Source organism: Aquila chrysaetos, chromosome 12, assembly GCF_900496995.4.
Source record: "Aquila chrysaetos chrysaetos chromosome 12, bAquChr1.4, whole genome shotgun sequence".
Lineage (NCBI taxonomy): Eukaryota > Metazoa > Chordata > Aves > Accipitriformes > Accipitridae > Aquila > Aquila chrysaetos.
Window position 1 is genome coordinate 36,847,077 of NC_044015.1, and position 18,375 is coordinate 36,865,451.

An 18,375-nucleotide genomic window follows, 5' to 3' on the forward strand; every position below is an offset into this window, starting at 1 on the left:
GCTCTGCTAATCTGGTCTCTGGATAGCGCCCAATCTCTTGCCACGTGTTTCTGTTCTGGGTCTTGCCCTACGGGAATTTCTGTCAGCACATGCTCAGGAAACAGTTATACCGTTCACTTTTTTTTTTTTAAGACGGACTCTATCTGAAGTTTGGTGAACCTTTGCACTAATCACTGCCAGGTGCCTCTGGCTACGCTTCTGGAATGCAAGGAATCTTTTCCTTCTCTCCCTCTTTCTTCCCTTCTCCTCTTCCCGCCCCCCCCCCCGCTCTCCCTGATATATAATAAATTCTTCAATGCAGATCACCTTGCTGGGCATCATTGCGTTTTTATTACCCTTTTCTATAAACAACGAGCAAACAAGTTACTGGGCTGTGACACACTGCCCTTCTTACAAGGCCTCAGTCTCTGCTCCGTGACTGCAAGATACGATACCGTGTTTCTGTTTTCCTCTCTTCTTGCTGTGCTTGTTGTCAGCTTGAGGAGGTGGCTGCTGTTAAGAGACTTGGGCTCTATTCCTGGCTCTGCTACTAATGCAGCGTGTGAGACATACCTCCGTGTGTAACATCTTTAAAGTAGGACTGAGGCAATGTGAGCCTTTTCCTAGCTTCTAGATAAATACAAGATACTATTTTTCATTCACAATACTGCCTTGGTGTCCTGGTTTTGGCTGGGATAGAGTTAATTTTCTTTCTGGTAGCTGGTACAGTGTTAAGTTTTGGGTTCAGTATGAGAAGAATGTTGATAACACACTGATGTTTTCAGTTGTTGCTAAGTAATGTTTAGACTAAGTAAAGGATTTTTCAGCTTCTCATGCCCAGCCAGCAAGAAGGCTGGAGGGGCACAAGAAGTTGGGAGGGGACACAGCCAGGGCAGCTGACCCAAACTGGCCAAAGGGATATTCCATACCATGTGATGTCATGCCCAGTATATAAACTGGGGGGAGTTGGCCTGGGGGGGGATCGCTGCTCGGGAACTAACTGGGCATCGGTCAGTGAGTGGTGAGGAATTGCATTGTGCATCACTTGTTTTGTATATCCCAATCCTTTTATTATTATTATTGTCATTTTATTATTGTTATTATTGTCATTATTAGTTTCTTCCTTTCTGTCCTATTAAACTGTTCTTATCTCAGCCCACGAGTTTTACTTTTTTTTTATTCTCTCCCCCATCCCACCAGGTTGGGGCGGGGGAGTGAGCGAGTGGCTGCGTGGTGCTTAACTGCCGGCTGGGGTTAAACCACAACACTTGGATTACTTGAATCCAGTTCTGCATCTTCACCCACCCGCTCTCTGAGCAGCGTCAAGTGCCCGTACAATGAGTGCAGGAGCTAGTTATAAGGAGTAAGAGGGGGCTTCGTAAACATTATGGAGAACACTATGCATGGGACCATTAATGTGACTGAAGAGTCTTAGGTCATTTAATTGCTTTAGAATATTTTTAATAATACCAGTAACAGTGATATGAAAACAGCTTTGGGTTAAAAAATTACGCAGTAGCCAAAGGAGTCCTTTCCTGGTACACTCAAAAGCTTTCTGTGTGGGCCTATCTCTTCAGGTACAGAGTGACTTATTGAAATACTCACAATCTCTTCTAACAAATACATATGCAAGTCTCAGTTGGGTGTAAAACATAACTCTGTATTTTGTAATGCATGTCATTACCTACACAAACTCACACATAAACACAAACACGTTTTTTTCTGTGTTAAATGAGTATCTCTACAATTGTTCTGACCTGATATGTGCAACTTCTGCAAAGCAGTTAATCATAGCAATCATTATGGGAACTGTGCCCATCTAAAAGATGTTTTTATTTAGAATAATGTTGAATAATCTTTGAAATTAAGCTGATGAACCACTACAGTGGAAGCTGCTACACATAAGGGGAATTTGAAAACTTATTCTTGCTAACAATCTAGCAGGAAAATATATTTCAAAAGTAAAAAAAATCCTTACTAATGTGGTCAAAGAAGTATCAAAACTTATTTAAATAAAGAACACTGCCATAGGTTCAAGTGGTTGCCAGGAAGTCAGTTACAAAGACGTGCAATCAAACACAGATATTGTCTATTCAATATTATCTGGCATGTACTGCATGCTTGACGGATCTATCTTATTATAGTCATTTAAGATCATTATTCCCTGCAAGTATGCAGCAAGATGCTTCCAGGTGCAGGTAGATTCTATACAGGTAGCTGATGTCTGCTTTCTTCAAGTTTACAGTCTAAAAGGCACTATACCCAATAGTGGGAGATGTTAAGATAACTTAATCATTTGTTATAGCATGATAAATTATTGTGTTTGGCATATATGGTTTACACCTAACTGCAGAAGTTTCACTTAAAAAGCAAACCAAAATTTAAAAAAAAGGAACAGAAAAAAATCAGCTGTACAGATGTTAAGTGTAAATTTAACTACAGATAAAACCAGTAATGGCTAAAATCATTAATATAATGCAGAAGAGCTGTAGCTGAATCCTTCTTAAATGGTTTCTAAGTTACTCTGACCAACTCCTTTAACCTCCCACCTTCTCCTGTAACTCTCTTATTTCTTACTCTAAGATAGTTTTGTTACAGTGTCACTTCTGGGCAGGCAACATAGGCTTCCTATGAGATGCACTGATGAAGGCTCTCTAATGAATGTCAATCCAGCCCTTTTAGAAACAGAAATTAAATACATGCCCACCTATTTCTGCTGCTGGCCAAACAATATTTTACCCCATGATCAAGCACTAAGTTATTCTTAACCATGTATTGTTGAAGTAAGCCTATGCTAATGCTAATTTTGCTTTAAGGGGGGGAAAAACTGTATAAGCCTATCTGGACATGATTATAAATGAATTCTGATCACATTTTCTACAATGAGATAAATGACTTGGGATTTGAAACCAGATGCTTTTAATTACTGATTTTCTTTGTTACATGAACCTCAGCTCCGCACCTGTACATTGTTCTTTCTTTGGACAGATGTACTGATGCCCCTTTTGCGTGCTCAGATCCATAACACTGAGATAAATTATGATGGGTTCTTGGCTTCCTCCATTGAAAATGTTTTCAGCTGTCAGAGATATCTGTTTCTTGTTATTGGTTTTAGTGCTTTTGAAAGAAAGACTAAAAAACTGACTTGTGTATTCTATTATAAATGAAGAGTATTCTCCAGTGGAATCCACAATGAATGAGTGATGTATCTCCTTGGTCCTAGGAACTGTTATAAAAACTGTGTAGGTATTTAGCTCTCCAGAGTACTTCTAGAGAGTAAAAGTTTGTTTCCTATAGAGATCCTAGCAACATGCCAGTTCCTAATCAATTTATTTATGTGAGTTCACAAACTTAAAGATTAATAAAAATTAGACATAAGTAGTTAAGACACCTAATTGTCTCTTAAGGTAATGAGAATTAGGTACACAAAGGTATTTTCCTACCTGGCCTGGATTCTGGCAGTTCAAGGAGATAACATAATGTACCGAAATGAATCTCCCCCATTTCTTTTACTGGTTTGGGGGCGATTTCTTAAATCTTATTCTAGAAAGAGCCATACTCCAGAAAACCAGCTGCTTGCAAACAACAGTGAAACTCTCACAGTCACAATTTGAGCCTGGTCCCATCTGATGAGCAAGCACCCACCAAACCCTTTGTATGCCATCATCATCTACCAGCAAAGCTGAAGCCAAAACCAGTCCCCCAGAGCAGAGATGTGGGGTTGTTGGAGGGTGCTTTCCCCGAGCTCACTGAGAGCAGGTAGGGGGGCTGGACCAGATTCTTCTTTGAAATGGAGGCACCTGACAGGGTCCTGGCAATGTATGTAACAGGGCTGAAATGTGGGTAGGAGCTGGCTTACAGTCTCTTATTGCCAAAGTATAACATGGTAGCTGTACACGTTCAAATCTACCACACAAGATTTTAACCTGCATATTTGGTTTCAACCTTAAAAATACCAGGAATTTCAAATCTGGTGTTCCCTGGTTGAGCAAGAAGGGAGGCTCTGTGTACCTTGTGTTACTTTATGTAAAGAGAAATGAAGGACTAAATTTTTAACACAGAACTCTTTACATTTAAGTATTTCTGTAGTATTTGAATTAACAGGTGCTAAGAAGCAAGCAAACAAAAATTCTGATGTTTAAGCAGCCTGATTAAAATGTCTTTTTTCACTTGATTGTTTTTAAGTCCTGTTTCTTGTGATTTTGGTATGGGTAAGTGGCTCTTCAGGGGGGTCTGGAACATAGTTTGAACTGGTTGCAGTTAGCTGGTGAGAAGCCCAGGCAAAAGAGAGTTGTGTAAGCTCCTTGCTCTAACCTTGATTACTTAATCCTTTATATTAAAGGCTCACAAGGTTGGATTCAGAGTTCTCATTAATCATCACCTATGGACATCACAGATGTCTTAATCCCACTAGTTCTTCATTTACTGTTGTGTTTACAGAGCAGAAATGACCTAAATTACCACAGGAATATAAAAAAATAGTTTCACTTTCCTTTCCCTTGGAGACACATCACCTTCCCAATAAAGTTATTATTTGTCAGTACCCCCAGCTTCTTCTGAGAACATAAGTGCTGTTTGTTATGGGCGACACAAGTGACAGAGGGCCTCACAGTCACATATAGAGGGACCGTGTTCAGATCCTACAAAGTGACCTTGTTAGGTCATTAAGCTAAATTGGTGCAAATCCCTAACTTGGTGCCACCACTCAAACTCACTTAACTTTAGTCATATCAGTTTCATTTAAGCTGATAATTTATCAAACTAAATATTCTAAACTGGAATTTACAGAGATAGTTTACAAATGAAACTAAGTACATTTTTAGATGACTTAGATAATAACAGCTAAAAAAATAGTAGAAAGAAAGCCAAGTGCAACATTGACCTAAGATTTAATACTAAAAGCTGTTTTTCTGTCTTCATTCTGCCACAAATCAAAATAGACTATTTTTGCAAAGGGCAAAATGAAACGGAGTTAGACATACATGGCATATGCTACAAGAAATGCTAAAACAAACCTTCGCTACCTGAAATAAAAAATAAATATATATTTAAACCTGAATCATGACAAGCCCACTTTCTGGATGGCAAAATATTTCTCAGTCACACAATTTTAGTTTAATTAATATCAATATAAGTAAAATTTTTTGGTCTAGCATACACTTCATACTAGAATTTGAAAAAATACTCTCCATCCTGTATAAAGCCAGTATAAATACATTTGGTAATGAAGTCAGATTTTGTTAGAACATTTTCAAGTGAATTAGATAATTTTGTCAAACTATTTAAATGTCTTAGCAAACCATTTGGGAAAATTGACTGCTGCACTTGGTATTGACTTTGGCAAAGGATGGTATAACATAGGGCTTTTTTAAAAAAGAAAAGAAAAAGCCTTTAAATCAAATTCTGAATCTTATGTCAAACTTGAGTAGACTATTTGTACTCTGCCTCATGTAGTTTTTGGCGTCTTGAATATTTGATGACTCAGTAATTAGATTTCTTGATCGTAATCATTTGGTTCATTCCACAAACTTAAACTATGCAATCCAGTCTTGTCATCGTACTGATTCACAGTATAGAAATTCTTCGCATTTACTTAAACATGAATGCTGAGACAGCTGACAAGTGAGGCAAAACATTATATGTGTGCCAGAAAGCTGGAGAAGTTAATATGAAGAAAGGTAGTGTTAGGTGTTTCTTTCCTATTGTAAACCATATATATTTTATATGAGTAATGGCATACTGCTATGAACTGGCAAAGGTGTAACAGTTCTATAATTCAGTGGCTCCAAGCATTAGGTTATTAAGTGATTTTGCCCAGTTAAATGGATGAGTGGTTTAAACAAAACTGTGCTAAATGAAATTCAAGGACTATTAGTTCACACTAAGTTTCTGTACTTGCAATGAAAATGTCATGTTTGGGCTTTATTTCAGCAGTCATTAATAATGTAAGCATAAACAATTAAATACAGCAAAAAGGATCTTGGACTGGGCATGACAATGCTGAATGCAGATTATTTTGAGTTTAGAAAATGGTACTTGAGATGCTGAAAAATTCCAAGTAATTATGTCATGAAACTAGATTACCTGTTTTAAAATAACTATTCAAAACCACATTCCACTCTCCATTTCCTGATGTTTGGTTCATGTTAGAAATCTGTTATCATCTCACTCTTACATATTAACTATGATGTTTCTGCAAAGACTTTACATTACTGAGGTATATAAGCACTGATAATCAATCAGCACTGTTGTCTCCTCTGAGAAAGAATACCTATTCCACTAGAACTGAAAAGAGCAGAGACAATTCTGATGTAAACTTTGGCCTAAGCAAATGATCACAATTTCTGTAGAAGGAGCTCTGTGAGAAACTCAGCTCACTCAGCATGGTGTTTCTCCTGAAAGAGAAGTGTCATACTCTGGAATGGAGACACGAGGGGCAGCAGGGAGAATTCATCTGGGAGCTTCAGACCCCTCAAGTTGGAAAACTGCCTGTTGCCCTCATTCTGGTCAAGTCTTTGCTTTCATTTCTTATTAACAGTGCCAAAATGTGAAGTGCCTTAGAAACAAATCCACCTTACTGACAGCCTGTTAAATCCTTCCCATAGTATATCTTTAGTTTATTTCACTCTTGGTTGGGATTTTTTGTCTTAACTCCCCTAAGAAGCCCATCCTAGAACCAACTCAAAGAGGAAACAGCTTAGCAGCACACTGGGCAGCAGCGAGAGGAAGGGATCCTACTCCCCCAGGCTCAAGTAGTCCCATCCTGCAGGGAAAGAATAGCTCGTGGATTACCTTCATTTTGGACTGTCTGTCTCCACTCCTGTTTGTGCTCACTGCCTTCTCTGCTACAGAAAACTTCGTATTTATCTGGTATAACTTCCCCCTAAATCAGCATGCCCAATGCCTCCTTCTTGGCCATGACTCTGCCATGGGCATGAGCCTGCCAACAGGAAACAGAAGGTCAGGAATGTGGGTGGCAGGGCAGGGAAGGAGAAGGGTTGGGCACAGGCATCTGATGTGACAGGGACAGAAGTCTATTCCTATGACGGGCAGATATGCATCATACATTGAGAGGGGGCACTGGTACCTGCTGCTGGCATAGGTCAGAAGAGATGCCTGAAGGAGGAACTGGGTATAGAAACTAAGCTTGCTACAGCATTCATCCCCCAATTAAGAAAAAAATGGAGTAATTTCTTCCTAATTTAATTTCCTCAATCAGATTGTTCTTCACCTACTCCAGATGTATTCTTACTGTGCCCTTTCCATGCCACAAACACTCTGCCTTCTGCCCTTTGCTTAAAGCACACAATTAAAAACCTTCTGGGCTTTCCTTTCACCCTATAAAGAAGCGATGGGTCAGTCACTGGACTAGGATGGAAAAACTCTACATTCAATTGCTGTATTTTCTAAAGAACCCCAACCTATTTTTAGGGGAAAAAAAAAAAAACTCTTAATCTCTCTGTATCCCAAGTTCTCATCAGTAAAGCAAAATCAGAGTCCCCTCCCTGTCCAAAGTTCTGGGAAGAAAAACTGTAGAGTTTGATGTTTAATTTGCATGAGCCTAGGAACCAAAAAAAAATCTGAGCAAAAAGATTAGAGCAGAATTCTGTGGCTTACAGAGATTCTTCACTGTTGAGAAGGTGTTATGAGATCCTTGAGCAAACAGTGCTTTAGAAATATCAGATACTGTAGCAATGCAATGCAATCCATACTGTAGCAATGCAATCTATACAATCAGTGTGACAATATACTCTTCCCTGATTAGGATCTTACTGGTTAATGCCTGCTGCTGAGAGATGTATTATGGAAAATCTTATCAGAGAGCAAGGAAGTGAGAAAGCCTGCTGCTCTGAGACGAAGTAAGTCTTACTAAGGCAAACACTGCCTTATTCCTGAGTGAGTCAGAGTTTGGGGTTTTACCCTTTGAGAGATTTCTCATTGTAGCTGAGAAAAGTTCTCTGCACTTATCCAAACCTACAAAAAGTCATCAAGGAAGAACTAAAAAAAAAAAAAAAAATTAAAATCTAAATGCAATTGCATGCTATGAAGAAAAAAAAATCTTAGTGTGTTTTGTTGAAGACAAGGACAAGGCCCTGAGCAGCCTGATAGTAATGTCAAAGTTTGCCCTGCTTTGCGCAGGGGATGGCTGACATGACCTTCTGAGGTCCCTTCAAAACTAAATTATTCTATGATTCTAAAACAAACAAAATGCTTAGTTTGGGCCAGTGTTTTCCATTTGAACAGTGTCTATGCAAAGTAAAATAAACAATTAATCATTCATTATCATGCCAGACAGAGGCCAAGCATGTTTCACACACATACCCTTCCCTGGCACTCTCCAGCGGTGACTGATGGTGATGTGGACTGGAAAGGGTAGAGTCAAGCGGATGGTGTCTTGAAGGGATGTCATGAGAAGATGGCAATATACCTGGTGAGGGACCGTTATGGTTAGCGCTGGAACCACTGTACATGCCTGTGAACACACATCATTTTGCAAAATAAAATAAGCAAGGAAAGAAGCATCCAAGGAAGTCCTTGAGAGTCCCCAACTCCTTCCCTATCCCCCACCCGACCCTGAGACACAAACACACAGCAGCTCACTTCTGTTGGGGGAGGAGACATACTGCCAGGGGGAGTCACTTACTCAGAGACCCAGTACGTTAGTGAATGCTGCTGTGCTTGGACCAGCACTCAAAGCTCTATCAAGGTATTTTGACACATGCTTGTCTCCCCTCCAACCCTCTCAGATGGTCCGTTTCTTCCTCGCTGTGACTGCAGACCTGTAAGCACTCCTCCTAGCAGCTGGCAGGATTGGCAGGACTCTCACCCTGTCTTCACCATAGTTCTGAGTGAGAACTGACAGTGCTCGTTGTTTGCAGAATGATGGGAGCTCATACTGACAGCAGAGTTGTACATAATACCTTACCAACACCACATTAGACACTGAACTCAATGCACTGTGTTTGTATAAGGGGGACCAGGATTTGGTTTTTTTCATTGTTCATTTAAAACTTTTTAATTTGACTTTCAATTAGTATGCTGCTGGACATCCTAGACCATTTAAAAATATCACATATTGATACAAATGAAACCCAAATAAATTAAATGCGGAGTGAGGAGAAATTTTTAATGAGACCATGAAAACAAAAGGTTTACTAGTACACAGAGGTACCGAAGGAGTGTTGATGTTCCATTTTTTTTAGGACTCTTGCTACTCTCCTCTACGATGGCAGTCAGGCACCAAGAGTCAAGTGTCTATCATGCCCTCAAGCACATACTTTGTTGAGGAAGCTTTGTCCAGGACTCTTGAATTAAGATGCTGGGATTAAGTTTTTTCTTACAGTCTCCCTTCTAAAGAGTAAGCCATGCACTAAGACAGTCTAGCCTATCTAGGGGTCAGGGCCTTGACACTGACTTTTGGCATGAAGGCTGCACTGAGGGCAGGTGTCTGCAATCAGGGGAGACTGCAGAAGTGCTTGCTGCCTGGTGTTATGAACACTGTTTGCAAATGCCACCCTATGGCAGGGGGAAAAAAGGACTGGCTCCTAGTAAGTGCAATTCTTGGAAAAGTCTAGTCCTTCTTTTCTCAGTTCCTCTGCCCTTCTCCTCCTCTTCTTAAAGTTTGCCTACAACACATCTCCCAGAATTTTGGCCCGCCAGGGCAAGCCTCCCAGGGAATCTACACACAGAGAAGGACTAGAGCAGCCACCGTACTCTGAAGGCTGTGGGGAGCAAATGAAGTTTGCCAGTTCCCACAGTGTCTAGCTGCAGCACAGAAGACCCCACACCCGCCTCTGAGGCCTAGTTTCTTGCCTTCTCTCCTCCTGTAGCATTCACCTTTCCTCTCCCACTCACTGTGTGCAGAGCTACACATTCAGTAATACAGAGCTGCGTGTCAGCTATGCTTGGACGTGTCCCATTGTCACTGACAGGATTCTGGATGGCACTCCTCCCGAGCCCTCCGAGTGACATGGAACAAGCAGAAAACATCACGAAAATCTGGAGCCGTGGGGAATGTGTGACAGCCCTCTGAGCGCCTAAGACATGGCTGAATGTCAGCATCTGTTTCTGTGCGACTGAAGAGCAGAACCACTAAGGCAAGATTCCAGCCACCTTTGTCAGGGACTTCAGATGAGTCAAAAACCTCTCATGAACAATGAGTCCTCAGCTGTTGACAGATCTAAAGCAACAAAAATGAACCACATCATCTCTATCTCCCACTAGACAGAACATTTGTCAACCAGCCAGTGAAACCAACTTGCTTTCTGCATTGAAAGCCAGACAGAAGGGGCTTTAAGAAGTCAGATGTTCCCAGGTGATGCTAGGATTTATTTGTCAAAGCCTCTCCTGATAACAGTAAGTCAGTAGCTAGGATGCTACACTGTGAAAATGTCGTTTTTCTACTGGTGGCTTCAGTCCATTTTATAATACAATAGTTTCCACTTCCCCCAAATCCTTACTGTTCATACATTCATTATCAATCAGGCTTGGCAGATGAGCCAAATACCAATTTGACCTTGACTGTACAGTGTCATTTCACACTTCAGCTGTATTTCCTACAACATGCAGTTCAGTTATATTGGCAGCACCGGCTGGAGGAAACTGCCGAACCTAAAAAGAGATGTTTATGCTCTCTAAGTCTAGCAGACTATTACTGGCCCCTGTCAATAACTCGCCCAACAAGCTCAAACACCCTCAAAAGGTAGTTTTAGCAGTGTGGTGGCCAGTAAACACACTCAAATGCTTTATCTTACAATCCCACCCCTGAACAGTTCATGAATGTTTAAGAGGTCTCTCGTGGCCCCTTCCATACTGTCTCAGCTGCTGAGGATAGTTCAACTCTTTGCTTGAGGTAGATGAGAAAGACAGAGTAGCAGAGTACCTACAATCAGCTTGCGCCTCTAGAGAAGCAAGAAAAATGTTAAAAATACCACCCCACACATCTGTATGTCTACAAGGTGAGTCCTGCATGATCCCATGCGCTCAAACCCACCCCATTAGAAAACTGAATGAAACCAGAATCCCGGTCACCCTGAGTTTCTGCCATGCCCAACCACTATGCAGAGGAGCTTACCCAGCTGTGGAACTACTAGGGTGGACAGCCACTGCCCACTCTTGGGCTTGAAAAGATGTATTGCTGTGGATCTCCTATTTAAAGTAGGGCTTCTCCCATCCACCCTGAGTTTATCCATCTTTTGACTTACTGATCACACCTTCTCTGGAAAAGGCCACTGCTTGGAGCATGTGTGTGCGGAGGCTTGTAGGGTTTGCTCATCAGTGAGTTTTCCTTTTCCTACATCTTTATTTACCACAACGCCCTCACTCATGCTCAGTTTGACACGTGCCATCGCTCGTCCCCCCGACCCCCCTTCTACACCACAGCTTGTGCTGCCTCACCCCAGAAGCCGCTGGCTCCCCTTGCGATGACACCCCCTCTCCATGGCATTGCTAGATCAGCAGCCCACCGCAACGTCGGCTGAAGCACGTCAGGGCAAACCCAGCTGTCCCCATATCCTCTGTGACACTTTGACAAATGTGGCGCTACACGTGTGCTGCCTGCTGCCAAGCAGCATGTGTCACAGCTGAGCCCTGCCTGCTTTTCCCACAGTGGGAACACTAATTTTGGGTGCCACTCTCTGGTATCCAGCTGCCAGTATTCATGAAACTTGTCAGAATGCAATTATCTCTGAGGCGTTTGTCAAATGTGGTTGAGCTTGGCTAATGGATTTAAAAAAATACTGTGGGGAGGGGGACTGACACAGATGTGGACGGAGAGGCAAGCAAACGATTACATAAGCCTTGCTTCCTAAGGAAATGAGACTAAATCCACAGTCCCGATTTGTACAGCGTGTATCCCTCAGACACACGGCTACTGGGAGGAATGGGGGGAGCTGCGCAAGGCTGCTCTGGCGTCAGACACGGTGACGTGTGCTCCTGGGCCTGGTGGTGAGGCTCTGAGACTGCACAGCCTACCATTTGGATGAGGGCTGCATCCACCCCTGAAGCTTCTGGGTAGCGAGAAAGCCAAAACACGAGCCAACGAAGACAAAGAATCGACCCTATTGTTCACTTGCTTCGCTTGCATGGGTTGTCTGCCTGTAATTAAGAGTACTTCGAGGGCCATGTGGCACACACAATGGAAGATGGGATTTACTACAAGATTCCATGTGAGTCTGCAATGAGACATTAGTCATTTCTGTTGAGTCACTGAGAACCAAATTGGGACTTATTTAAAGTTAAAAGTTATTTATCTTACACAGTGCAAAACAAGGGCACTCCAACAGAACATTAACTTTACTTCCTTCAGAGGGACAGACCTTCCTCTGGCCATGGGCACTGTGCAGGGTGTACTATACTAGGCACTATGAATGCTATCAGCCATTTATGCTGCTACTGGAATTCATTCTGACTGTAAAAGTTTTTATGTGCATATTTTTATTCCAGACTTAAGACACTCAAAGTTTGGAGCTGCTGTCACTCTGATTCTATGACTACCTAATGGTATGTTCATGGGTGTTAAGCCCAAAGATGGTGCTTTTAGAAGGAAATATTGGCAGTGGCCGTTTTTCAGGGGAGAGCGAACTGCCTTGTTCAGGGAAGCAGGAGGTATCTGCAGATATGAGGGTGTGTAAGGTCCTTCCCACTGCCCAGCCCTAACAGAAAGGAAGAGTTGTTTGAGGGGAGAGAAATGCTGCCTTTGCTGCATGGATCCTTGCCCAGGAAACTATGTGCCTCTACAATGGAAGAAGTCAAAGGGGGAAGCGCAGTTGCTATTCCAGCCTCAGTATAACTTTCAATACTTCTAAAGTTTCACTTCTTTTACAGTTTTTCTTCCCTTTTTTCAGCAGCAAGCTATAATATTCTGAGTACCTGAAGTCACACAGAAGCCTTAGGAGCTGTTATGAATGACTACTCCTGCAAGTGCAACCCACTACAGGACTGTGTACCTTGGTGCTCTTCACGCATTGACCATCTTAGCTTGTAAATATATGTCATCAATCAATATTTTAAATGGCTTGGCCTTTAACCTCAACATCTGTTGCCAAAACAGTACTCTGAGCATCTGTGACTAGCAGCTTTTTTTCCACCCAGCTTTATGCTGAGACCAGCAAAACAATAATAAAACATGCCCAGAGAAAATGCCTGAGTGGAATTACCTAAATGGAGACACTTCCTTTGCAGCGAGAGCAATACGAGCTTTTGGGCACAGCTAGAGTTGAATGTGTGCAGCCATGAAGCATCTTAGTTATGAGGAAGAAAAAAGGAGGAAGATCTAAGCAAACAATGGGTTCCTCTGACTGCAAAACATTCTTTTGCTCACTGTCTTACCCAGTCCTAAGCACAAACCTGCTTTGAAGTCGGACACAAGGGATGGGAGCTTTTTAAATATTTCATTTTTTCTGTGATTGGCTTTCATCCCTGACATATTTAAAATGTGCTTTAACTTGGAGAAAGGCAAAACTGAAACTCTCCAGGAATCCAAGTGATCCCTAAAGCCCAGAGCTCTGCACATCAATAATGTGGTTTCTTTGGGGGAAAAAAAAAAAAGGAAAAAAGAAAAACCCCAAACTCCAAACAAAAACCCAAACCATGAACATTTTCATATTTTCAAGTGGATTCAAGAGGACATCATATACTGTGTTTATCCATACATATCCTATACAGAGTATTATAGCTGATTTCTCCAGAAATATTACCTCTTGCGTATTTGAAAGACCAAATGTGCAATCATTGCAGACTATAGGTGGCAGCAGGAATGTCCTTATGCTTTAATTCTGTAAGGATTAGCACTTTAGCTTATATGCCCTAAATAATGACAGTGGAACAGTTTTGCCTATGGAATTGTACTACACATAGTATGAAGCAACTTCTGTTTCACTGTAAATCAAAATTTGAAAGACTGTTTTATTTTCCCTGGCACTTTTTCAGACTGTGCATGTGATGGGGTCTCATACAGGGTGACCCGATGGAACTATCAGGGAAGATTTACTAGGTTTTTTACAACATCCTGATGATGGATTGATATAATCAGCAAAGAAATCATATCAGAGAAAGCCAGTATTATTGATAGATAAAATCCTTAATTTCACAAGAGGTTCTCAGAAATGACACTGAGAGGTTACGGATGGTCTGTTTATCTGTAAGCTAATAACTTTTTTCCTGTTTTATTGTTGTCACTTGAAATCTGAGGCTATTTCTGAGGTTCTCAAGTGCAGCCTGTTCTGAGGGAAATGTCACTGGTCTTTCCTGTCCTGCCTGGAAGCAAGAGGCTAAACCATGCTTCAAACTATGCTGGACTGTCAAGGGTGGAGAGCAGAGGCCACGTGCTGCCCTCACAGATCTTAAGAGTGAAGACGACAAAGGCAGAGAATGGAAATAATCCCCCCAAGTCCTTCCAGCTTTCTGCCACTTTTTGAGGAGCCACATATAAACCGTGAGTGCAGACTCCCAGGGGAACAATGTTAGAATGATGGGTTATTTCCCTTTCTACTCCATTCTGTTCACCAGTTGCATTCCAACATTTTAGTGCAACTTGAACTAGAAAGGAGAACAGATGTCAAGCAGGATACATTTTTTTGTTTTTATTTTTAAGATTTGAACTGAGACAAAAAGCAGGAGATTCTTGCCTAGGTAATTTTTAGTAATTTATTACTTTGCTCTTACAAAGCAAAATATATTCATAAAGTGTATCAGCTCTTCCCTTGGTGCAGGGGAACTAGCACGAGGCATTTCTGTTTTCTAATCCCAGTTTACCATTGGATTTCTCTAAGCCTCAACAGAAACAAGCTAGGGTTTGTCTGGAAAGCTTGTACTAAGTTACTAAATCAATTTAAAACATATTTAGTAACATGAAGTCAAGCCTCTCCTCCACAGTGGAATTGAAAGAGGATAAAGTGCATCTTAAATCAAGATAGATTAATTTAGCTCTAAGCTAAATCATTTTATGAATAATTTTGGATTTTAATAGCACTGAACATTTTCTAATATTGACCAAGTTTGAAAGTAAAGTCTTCAAAAATGGCATCCCTGCCTTTTTGTGTCTCACCTTGGCTCTGCTCTGCAATCCCAAGACTTCCTCCTATGAGGAAAGGCTGAGAGAGTTGGGGTTGTTCAGCCTGAAGAAGAGAAGGCTCCAGGAAGACCTTATTGCGGCCTTTCAATACTTAAAGGGGGCTTATAAGAAAGACAGAGACAGACTTTTTAATAGGGCCTGTAGCAATAGGACAAGGGGTAATGGTTTTAAACTTAAAAAGAGGGTAGATACACACTAGATATAAGGAAGAAATATTTTACAATGAGGGTGGTGAAGCACTGGAACAAGTTGCCCAGAGAGGCTGTGGATGCCCCATCCCTGGAAACATTCAAGGTCAGGTTGGATGGGGCTCTGAGCAACCTGATCTAGTTGAAGATGTCCCTGCTCATTGCAGGGGGGTTGGACTAGATGACCTCTAAAGGTCCCTTCCAACCCAAACCATTCTATGATTCAAACTGTCCTCTGCTCTTAGGCATAACATTTGTATACCAGACTCCACATTCCTGCCCAAAATTAGGAACAGACTGTCCAAAACTGCATTTCGTTTGCATTATTATTTAAACAGTTATAGAACGAAAAAGTGATGAATATGTTACATCTTTTTTCTGGAGGTCCTCTCCAGACCATACAAAGTGCTAGATATGAAATGTTGCCATATATCCATCCCATTTCTAATAACAGCTGCCATTAAAAAATGAATAACATGTTGGGATGCATCTGGAACATGACAGAATGACACAAGAAAATGCAACAATGACAGCTTATAAATCAAGTGAATGGTGTAATACGGAATTTTGTGCATAGTATTGATTATCTCATCCCGAAATGGATATTACAGAGTTAGAGAAGTTTCAAAGGCAGTAATATGAACTTCTCCAAAAGTAGGTTCCACCAAAGCAGAGCAAGTAAGAGTCTATGTGCATATTCTTCTCATTGAACGTCATCTGAAAGTTGGACATGCAAAATTAAGCAAGGAAAGTATTTTTTCAAAAAAGTGTAGGCTTTGCAACTCACTAATACATGATGTTGCTGAAGCCAAGAATAAAATAAAAAACAAAATTAGAAAAAGGGCTAAATAGTTACATGGACAGAAAGAGATTTGAGAGTGAAAACAGCTAAGCAAAAGGTTCCCCACTCTAATCTCTAGAATCCGTGGAGGGATATGGGTACCTTCACAGGGTGAGGCTGAACACAGTTAAACTGACGGCCTTTGAGAGTTCCTCTTTCTCTCTGCTGGCTAAACCTGAGATTGCTACATCCCCGATTCAGGATCCTCTGCTGAGGTTGTGAACCTAGATCTTATTTTCAGCAGAAGGGAATGGAAGCATCTTTTTCTTTTCCTATAAAATGTATATAGAACAGTCTAAGGTCCCTGAAAGGGGCCAGCTCTTGTTCAAACCACAAGAAAGAAAGAAAAGACAGACAAGAAAGAATGAAAGAAAGATTAAATACTAGAAAAGATAATTAAAACAACATGTTTGACATTTCAAATTCAAGCTTTTGCTCCATTTATACATCACCATATTATCTGTTATAATCACACAGTGCATGATAATACACAGCTTCATCAACTTTTCTGCAGCTCCTGAAAAGCTAGAAAACCTTATTGTTGCGTGCCTTTGTCTTTGCTAGAGTACTTCTTTGGCTTTAGCAAAGCTCATGCACCTGCGTTCTGCTGAAGCCAAGGCAAACTTTTTAAAAGAGAACAAATGGATAGAGGCTGACTTTCAGCAGGGCTGCTGCCCCCTTCACATGAAATTGGTAGAAGCTATTTGGCTGACTAGCTCTGAAAAAAAAAGTCAGGCCTTAGCAAACAACTCACAAAGTTATTTGATTTTATTTGGTGGTTTGGTGTTGGGTTATTTTTCATCTTCCATACTGGCAAATCAGACCCATAAGCTTTTCTGCTTTAAAACCGGTATTATATGACATATTTAGCACCATACTTATTAGAAGTATTCTTACCTGTAATTAAATCATGATGACCTACAGATCTACCACATTTCCCATCCAAAATGTGTTGTGAAGATGTGTGGAGTTGTTGTATAGCTAAGCATTCACTTAGTACATCTTGTTCGATATCAGTACATGAATTTAGCTACAAGAGGAGGATAAAACAAACATTTTATTTCAAATTAAACCAAATGACTTTGAATTAAATTCATATGTCTCTTTGCTTAAAGACTATGTATAGAAGGAAGGAACAAAATGTCATTCTTAGGAACTTGGTGTAATTAAGGATGTATCTATTATTTGGTATTTTTAATTAGAGATAATTTTGGTTTTCTTAAGCACACAAGTGAAGTATGCTAATCTTAAATCAACAACAGTTTGCTTCAGAAAATAATGTGCCCTGTGTTTCTTCAAACCTTCCTGAGTAATTTAACTGCATATTTTCAGGTTTTCTGTAGTTTCTTGGGTTCTGTGGCAAAAGGATTGCATCACCTTGTAGCTGTGACACTTGGAAAGACATTTGATAGGGAAAGAAAAGCATTTGTGCTTATCAGATTAGAACTGGTGGAATAATACGCTGTCAGTAATGTGTAAGAGGTATCACCAATATGTCAGCTGCTCTCCATGTAAATTAAAGCTCTGGCAAAAGTGTCTGAAGCAAACTCTTGAAAACCACAATGTCGATCATATTAAAAACAGCAGGAGAGGAGAATTAAGAAAGAAAAGCATTTCTAATTCTCTTTCAAACATGCTGATGTTGCCAAGCTTTTGTCATAATATAGTGCTCACATTACACAAACAGCCATCATATTCTATAGCCATTAATAAATAGTTACTGTCTTTACATTTACAGTTTTGCATACCGATCTCCCCTGGGTTTGGTTATTCTAAATAAAAGGTCCAGGCAAACCTATTTAGAATTCTTCTATACAGCCATTTGTTGGTTGAAGATAAACATCTAACATTTGGATCACAAAGTGCATCTGCAGCCAATTAAACTTAAACTACTACTAAATTAACAGCTAACTTTCTCCTATTTTGTTCTTGTAAAGCCTTGCAGAATAATCAAATATTACCACTGCATTCACCTTCTAGGGTTGAACTAAATATTCAGGATTCCTTTGATAGAAGTCTAAGCTCAGGCATTTTATTTTATACCAGAGATGGCACATTTTGGTAGCATATCTCAACCAAGACATGTGGGCAGAGCAGCCTGTTAATTTTTCTTTCTTGGGTAAGTCATTTCCACTCAGAACTCCTGGGATGCTGATACCAACAGACAACTGCCTTTGCTGAGTTATAACCAAAAATGAGCAAGTGAGTATAAACAAATCTTTTTCCCTTTTTTCCAAAGTAGACTGTCACCATTTCAATAACACTGAGATTTACTTAGTTGTGAGAGGGGTTTT

General features: G+C 40.6%; 1 protein-coding gene across 8 annotated transcripts in view; it reads right to left on the bottom strand.

The window, feature by feature from the left end:
• Window positions 1-18,375, bottom strand: part of GLIS1 (GLIS family zinc finger 1) — a 208,199-nt gene that overhangs the window by 18,890 nt on the left and 170,934 nt on the right. For 6 of the 8 annotated variants that reach the window (XM_030033950.1, XM_030033949.1, XM_030033945.1 and 3 more), the window contains 2 exons: window positions 16,979-17,111; window positions 8,302-8,452 (listed from right to left, as the gene is read on the bottom strand). In XM_030033950.1, coding sequence (XP_029889810.1) covers window positions 8,302-8,452; window positions 16,979-17,111 — 284 coding nt within the window. The remainder of the gene's footprint in view (window positions 1-8,301; window positions 8,453-16,978; window positions 17,112-18,375) is intronic. The other 2 variants (XM_030033947.1, XM_030033946.1) reach the window with 1 other exon arrangement.